The following is an 8425-nucleotide window of genomic DNA, read 5'->3' as shown; positions in this document are numbered from 1 at the left end:
GCTTATAGGGTTAGTAAAAGGTTAGCTTCACCCCACTCCCCCATTGTTGTTCATTAGTGTGATTATGTGCTTGTAGGGTTATCCAACCCCTCCTCCCCCTCCTCCCCCTCTGCCTGACCCAGCCCTCAAGCAAAGCAATAACTTCATACAACCAAAACAAAAGATTTATAGAAATATGTCTTAGTTTTCGACAGCTTAGTAATGCCTCAATAGTCTTTACTTTGAATAATATACTATGTGTATTACTGGGTGCTACTTTAACATCAACTTACTTTTAATCAATAAATTTGCACCCTTACATAAATTGCCTTATTGTGAAAACCTTTACACCATACGAATGTACTTGTCTTTCAAGTTTAGCATTATCTAGCGTTGGAAAAAATTTCAATGCATTATTGCAGCATTGAAGGAAATACTAAGATTCATAAGGTAAACCTTCCCTACCATACTTCTATAATTTGTAAAAGGTTGTAGACATTTCTTCACTAAGAAATTTATATATGGAATAGTAGAGAGAATCCTCTATCCTTGTGCCTCATACATATAATACTTTTGACTCTAATGCTTACTAACTAGCTTGTTTTGTAAAAACTTAGTTATAAATTTCTTTATCATAAGAACAAAGTGGCTAGGAAGACATTGTACCGTATGTACTCTCAAGCACTTTGGGAATCCTTATTATTATAGCTATGTTTTTTTACATGGACATCAAAGATCAATTTCAAAGGGTATATATTTAGCATGTGACTAGATACTCCACAAGCTTGAAAAAGAGATAAAGTCTCACATCTCAATATGTATATGATACACTTTTTGTAACATCTTAGGGATATCATATATCGAATCCCCAATTTCCTAAACCTTGAAGATATGCCTGCATGCATTTTTTCATTTATATAACTATGATCTATCAATATTGGTTAATAGCTATTTAGAGCCATGTAGTTATGCATCATAGTAGAACCAAATGCCAAGGTCAACACAGTTGTGACGTTTGAGTTTACCACATTTGTAAAGAAGGCTTGATGTTGGTATTTGAGGATAGAAGACAAGGAATAAGTATTGCGGTTTTAATATTGAATGATGGGAACCAACATGGAACTAGAAATGATAAAGCTTGCTAATTATTAGATTTGAAGTAAAAAGAACCTTACACTTTTGAAATCCACCTTTCTCTCATTGTTCATGGAGGACAAAAGGCTAGAATCAAGATGGATCTTCAAGGATCATCCCTTAATCACAGAGGACATGTGTGATCCTCACGAAATACCAAAAGTTTGCATTGATCAATATTCAAGAAAAGATTTCCATGCAAACACAAATTAATAGAGAACTTACCTTTGTGCTTTTTGACTCATGCAACTTGAACATGTTTTCATGGAAGCATCTGATTAGGTGGGGCAAAAGAGTTATATGATGGGTAACTAGGAATCCTAAGCTAACTAGGATCTTTCATCACCATGATATTCATAACTAGTCTTATTTTAGTTTCAAGCCTTCATATATTACACATGGTCCCTAACATTTTAATGTGTCGAATAATGCAAACAGAGGGCACTTTATGTATCAAACATTAATTCTAAATTGCTTGAATTGGTTATGATATGATATTGATGACATAACTTTTGGGACCTTTCCATGAATCATAAGTGTCTTGATATCTTGATTTTAATGACCATATCAAGCCTTCTGTCTTCCAAGGAGCTCGAGTTCCACATCTCACAACCAAAGGTTTGGCCCTGTAAATAAAATTCTAATGGTAGATCTTTTTTTTCCCCCCCTGATTGTCGAAGTAATGGAAAATCATTATGTTGATAGAATGTGTGATGGGCTCCTTTGATGACTCGTGGATATGATGGACCAAGGTGCATGTAGTGATGGTAAGCCTTGAAGGAAGGTGCTTGTTTGTTTATAAGGAAATTAAACCTTTTGGCTATTAGGAAGGTTCTCGTTACATGATGAACCCTCAATGTTAAAAAATGTATGTGAAATTGGGCATGAGGCATTTGGTAAAGGTATGGTGGGAAAAACATGATTTAACACAACAAGGTAAAGGGTCCAATAAGGTGATGCCCCATAGAAGCGAAACCCACCCCATCCAATTGAGTGACACTTTCGCATTAAAAATGGATCTATTTTAACCATTTAAAGTTATAATTTGAAATCTTTTGTACTACACATAAGCTTATCGTAAGTTAAATAATTGAGTCATGTGAAAGCTTTTATATTTTGGAATTTTGTAAAACCTTAAAGCAATGCATCCTCCTGTCATCACTCTATTGGCCCCTGGTTGTCACTCTTCTGTGAACCCTTCCTTCACTTACAACTATTGTCTAATTGACAAAAAGATCAGAATACAACAAACTTTTTAAATTTGAGTACCGTATGATGCATACCATTAGGTATATTGTAAATTTGTGACGAGACTGATGAGCCTTGTCAAGGACTTAGGATTGCTATCTTGAAATTGGCCTAATTATAGGCTTAGTACATACCTTTTTTTCCATGTTGATAATATCATTCTACAAGCGCATGGTTTAAAAATAAAATAAAAAATAAAATGGGGCCATTAGATGGCACTGGTTTGGGCCCATTACCCTACGGTAATTCTTGAAAAGGGTAAGGGTAGAACATCCTTACACGATTGTGGTGAAAACAAAATATGCGGAGGGTGTGGCGGAGCGTCTCTCTCTTCCTTTTTTTTTAATTTACCGCCTCATGCTTCCAAGCCGCCCCCCCGGGCCCCCCGTCACTGTTTTACCGGGCAGTTTTTCCCTGCAACAAAACCGAAGTTAAAAGACACAGAAAACAACCCTCTGCGAGACCGCCCTTGTACGTGCCACTCCGGTCCCTCCACCTGTCCCTTCAGACAACAAAACCCTGCAAAATCTTTAATTTTTTTCTATAATTCAGAAAATATAAATTTGATGCATTTAGTGCCCCTAAATTTACTTCATATCTCACTATTTCTCCTTTTTCCAAAATTCAGAAAAGAAACTTATTAGCTTTTTGTTTTTTTTTTCCTCCAAAATTTTGATGGAAAGCTGATAAATTTGGGATGTATGGACACCCAGTCTGAGATAATTTCCAGGCAATTAGAGCCTCTTTATTTAAATTAATAATTTATAAGAGAAAAGAAGTATTTGCTTTGTAGGGAGGGCATGCTCATACTCCAGCCCCGTGCCCGCCCGGCTGCCCGCCGGGCCGGGCCGCTTGGGCCCGCCCAGCAGTTAGGCTTCTCCACACACACAGTGACACACCCACCCACCTGAATGAACTGGCAGTTTCTTCTTCACAAATAAAAACATTTCCAACCAATTGATATTTGACTGGGCATTTTCTAAGAATGCATCTCCTGATTGCCTTGGGTCCCATGAGGAACTAGTGTGCACAATTGTGCTTCAATAATAGGTTGACATGTATGTGTGTGCTCTCTCTTTTTTCTGATTCAATCTGAGAAATTCCCTCTTTTTGTTTGATGTCACCTCAAACTCAGAACACACTGCACAGCCCACACACACACACACATATATATATAGGTGACACACATGATGCCTTGGCCATTGCACCCAGTGGGCTTGCTTCTTCTGACACTGCAGCAATCATATCCTCAAAATCTTTCAGCCACCACCATAGCCTTGCACCTAGTAGGCTAGTAGGCTCGCTTCTTCTGACACCGTGTCAGTCGCATACTGTCAAGATCTTTTTAGTCACCATAGCCTGCAGTACTATAGATCCGCAGTCGATGTGCCAGCAAACAGCCATTACAATGCCACCAACTTCTGATGAATATCCTCCTGCTGCCAGTATTAATGGCACAAGCCTCGTGGCCGATGATCAGACTCCTGATGCACACCACGAAGCATTCGATGCAGATCACACTGAAGAGAGCCCAGGTGCGAGCCCCGCATGGCCATCCCTCCTGCAGATATGTGTCAATGGCGACACTACCATGGAATCATCCAAACCTGAGCTAACAGCCAGTCACACCCCTACTGCCATCCTTTGCAAGAGGGTAAAGCGCACATCTGAATATGCTTTGCCCACGGTGACCGTATATTCAAAGTTCTATGTTCTTTTTCTTTACTTGGGGCTTGGAAGCCAAAGGCCTGCTTTGCCTGCATATTCAATACAGCTGCAGCTGTGGTAGAGGAGGGAGGTGATAAGGATCAACATGCATGATGCCACCAACTCCTTATATAAGAGTTACACTGTTGTCGTCCAGTGACCACCGCACACAAATACTAGGAGCATAAGCAAGCTGTTGTTCAGCTACTGTTTTGTATGGATTATACTCAAAGTGTGATTGATCAAGCTCTGCCTGTCCTTGAATGAAACAAAGATGCCAAAACTTGAAAGTTGTTCAATGAATTAAGCTCTCTGCCTGTCCAAATTTCCTAGAATGAATGAAGATATGAATAGTTTTGGCTGCTGTTGAGTAAAATATGCTGAGCTTGAAGCAAATAGGACATGGCAGTTGAGTGCTGCTGAACGAAACACGCTCCGCCTTTCCATGCTTTGTGAATGAAAAAAAGGTAATTTGTTGATATGAGATCATGACTGATTAAGTTGTGTGTGGGCATGGCAGGCAGGGGCCGAGTTTGTGGGCACCTTCTTGCTGATTTTTTCCTCAGCAGGCTCCACCATCATGAACGAGAAGACAAATGGAGGGCTAACCTACATGGGGGTGGGGTTGGCAGCTGGCTTGGCAGTGATGCTAGTGATCTTCTCTACTGGTCACATATCAGGAGCTCACCTTAATCCTGCTGTGACACTTGCTTTTGCCACAATCAAAGAATTCCCATGGCCTCAGGTAACTATATTCCTTTCTTGAATTCCGAAACCTTGCCTCAATAATATTTCTCTGTGTACAAATTGAGCTTTTCTCTCGTGACTGATTATAAGTATCCATGACATGCAGGTGCCACTGTACTTTGTTTCCCAGCTAGTAGCTTCCATAGTTGCCTCCTTTGTCTTGAAGGTTGTCATGCAACCATATGACGGTGCTGGGGGCGTGACAGTGCCTTCGGGTACACTGTCACAAGCCTTTGTGGTGGAGTTCATCATCACATTTTGTCTGATGTTTGTGGTGACAGCAGTTGCCACTGATAACAGAGCAGTAAGTGGCTCTTTCACAACAGCAAACTGGTGTGGGAAATATCCATCATGCACCTGTACATCTAAGCAGGCCAGCTGCATGCACAAAATTTCATATAATACATGCGTGCTCCTGGATGCAATATAATATATAGCGCCCATATATACATGCATGCCCATGCATGCGTCTCTTTACATGTATACTGTTATATGCAGGGGGTGACTTTGCATGCATTCGCGTATTCATCATCAAAATATTGCTGCATAAGAATACTAAGGCTCACGAACGCATAACCATGTATAACTTTCTGTACATGCAAGGTAAGTGTGCATGCATCCACGAAGCACTATAGGTAACTATCCAGATCCATGAACTTACCTACATATAAGCCCATACGTGCATCTCTTTGCATGTCTGCGATGCACAGGAATGATTTATACCTTTATGCATGTCCAATTTCCAAAAGATTTATGAGCAAATCCACCTAAAGCGCTCTGTACTGGCTTGGACCAGGTTGGGGAGCTTGCAGGCATAGCAGTGGGGGCAACAGTGATACTGAACAACCTTGTGGCGGGGTGGGTTAATCAATATCCGCTACTGAATAATTGAATACGAATAGTAAGCATCGGATTGGTAAATGATGATGATGAATGTTATTTTTGATGGGTGCAGGGCAATCACTGGAGCTTCCATGAATCCAGTGAGGACTCTGGGGCCAGCCATTGTCGCAGGCAATTTCAGAGGCCTGTGGGTGTACATCTTCGGGCCTGTCATGGGTGCCTTGGGAGGCAGTGCCACCTACACTCTTGTCAGATTCAAGAGCCCAGATGGCACTGTGGGAACAAGTATCAGAAGAAGATGATGGTTATGATGACGTTGATGGATGATGACAAGCATGTCTAAATACTACACATAATCCTGTAAGGGTCCAGCTTCCACAACATTATGAAAGGATGGCAATGAAGATGATGATGATGGCGATGATGGTGATTATGCTGGTTCTAATGAAGACGTACGATCCTGTAGATGACGATAATGATTATCCTGCTTCTCATGAAGACGACCCTCTTGATGATGATGATGATCCTAATTTTACCTACCTACATATGCTACAAGGATTTGCTTTCATGATTAATCTTGAATTATCCCTGTTACAATCATATGATTTGATCTAAATATATATAATATGCCTCCATATAATCAGCTTATCTTGTAATCTCCTTTGGATCATTAAAATGGTACATCTAATCATCATCATCCTTTCCATCTCCCACAAATATACTGTCTAACCATACTTCTCTCAACATTAATACTTCATATATTGACATCATGCTTTGCCATGTCCTATTTTTCCCAAATTTGATCATGCTTGCTTGTCCCTTGAAGATTTCATATTTAAGTACGATGAGACAACCTCAAACTCTCTTCCCAGCCTTATGTGCCTCAATATATGATGTAGCCTCATCATCATGTTGTACTTTTTATGCTCATGTATGCCTAGTCCTTGTTTCCTTCAAGAAAGCTAAGATGAATATGGAAAGGAGTCTCTTTTCGACTTATTTTACATGTTAAAAAGGATAAGAATACCAAAATGGCAGACCATTTTTGCATGCTCAATCACTTTGCCTTTGGATGATTTTCCTCAACAATTGAGGTATTCTAGAATTAATGGAGGTTATTGACTTTTAGGTGGTCATCAATGACAATTAAATTGGAAAAGGTTGCAACATATTCACAAAACTGATTTTCTAGGACTTAGCCCAATGTGTCACATTTAGACGTTCATGATTTACAATAAAGGTTTTTCTACAAGTTTTGAATAGCTCTATCATAAGTTTCTTTTTACACAAATGCATACATATTTGTACGCATATATCAATACAACCCTAGCCTAGGGTAGTCACTATTAACAATGTACTTGAATGTGCATTCATGTCCCCACATATAAACTCCTCGAGCCAACTCTAACATCTCTATAGAAGAATGTGTATAACTTCATCCCTCATATATGTGGTCATAAAAATGAACAATATGTCATTCCTTAATTTGTACGACATGACATGATAGAGTCTCGACAAAATGTCATATACATATAAAGTTAATGGACACACACATAGGTGCACACACACATGCATGCATGCACGCATGTGCACACACACACACCCACGCACACACGCACGCACGCATGCATGCATGCATGCGTGATGGCACATTGTTTGGGTGCACGTTCAATTCAAAGGTTTTTCTACAAGTTTTGAATAGCTCTATCATAAGTTTCTTTTTACACATGCATACATATTTGTACGCATATATCAATACAACCTTAGCCTAGGGTAGTCACTATTAACAATGTACTTGAATGTGCATTCATGGCCCCACATATAAACTCCTCGGGCCAACTCTAACATCTCTATAGAAGAATGTGTATAACTTCATCCCTCATATATATGTGGTCATAAAAATGAACAATGTCATTCCTTAATTTGTACGACATGACATGATAGTGTCTCGACAAAATGCCATATACATATAAAGTTAATGGACACACACAAAGGTGCACACACACACATGCACATGTGCATGCGTATGCATGCACGCACGTGCACACGCACGCACGCACGCATGCATGCATGAGGGCACATTGTTTGGGTGCACGTTCAATTCAAATCACAATGTCCAATAACATGATGTTGAAAAACCACATAAGATAAATTTCTCCTTTGTGTGTGTGTGTGGACATGTATGAGTGTACACATGCACACATTTAAGCTAGCAGGTAGATATAGTTTTGCGATGTAATCACATATCCATAGAGATGTTAAGAAAGTATAGGTTTGCATGTCTATGAATGAATATATATGTGTACATAATTATATATGAATGCATGTATATACCAATGAAATTGATGAAGTTATGGCATAGAAACTTAAAGAAATAGTGTTGTATGTCATGACTAAAATGGTGAGAATCCAATTTTAGTAGAACTTGAAAAAGAGTTTTCCTTTCAAACAAGGGCTACCTCTTTGCACATTACATTACTAGCGTGTGTCACTAGTGGGGCAAAAATTAACAAAACATTACATTCGTTCTCATTTACAAGTTGCAGCGATAGCCACATGTCTTGTGTGATATATTCTCCATCTCTCCAAAGTACTCTTTAATTGACTTTCTTTGCAATTACAATCTCTTCTTTCTTTTGGAATTGCATTCTTTATTTTTCTTGTGTTACAAAATGAAGATTCCCATTTGCCTTTTCTTTAAGCATGAAAAAAAGTTCATGTACGTACATATGTACGTATAGGTGCACTTGCTTGGGGATTAGTACAT

At 39.3% G+C, this 8425-nt stretch overlaps 1 protein-coding gene across 2 annotated transcripts; it reads left to right on the top strand.

Annotated features, from left to right (window-relative positions):
- Positions 1-3547: 3547 nt before the first annotated feature.
- On the top strand, positions 3548-6710 carry LOC148040669 (aquaporin NIP6-1-like). Of its 2 annotated transcripts, none has more exons than XM_087660869.1 (5): positions 3548-4015; positions 4589-4813; positions 4922-5119; positions 5612-5673; positions 5771-6709. In XM_087660869.1, exons 1-5 carry the CDS (start codon positions 3746-3748, stop codon positions 5958-5960), a joined length of 945 nt encoding a protein of 314 aa, XP_087516995.1. In that variant the 5' UTR covers positions 3548-3745; the 3' UTR covers positions 5961-6709. The 2 variants fall into 2 exon arrangements, with proteins under 2 accessions (XP_087516995.1, XP_087517002.1); XM_087660876.1 differs by lacking the exon at positions 3548-4015 and adding an exon at positions 4302-4476 and having other exon boundaries at positions 5771-6710.
- Positions 6711-8425: the final 1715 nt, after the last annotated feature.

The sequence above is a fragment of the Lygodium microphyllum genome, chromosome 2 (genome assembly GCF_053477565.2).
Source record: "Lygodium microphyllum isolate KBCC chromosome 2, Lygodium_microphyllum_v1.1.10, whole genome shotgun sequence".
Taxonomy (NCBI): Eukaryota; Viridiplantae; Streptophyta; class Polypodiopsida; order Schizaeales; family Lygodiaceae; genus Lygodium; species Lygodium microphyllum.
Note: the sequence above shows the minus strand (reverse complement) of the source record. Positions and strands in the feature narration are given on the sequence as shown.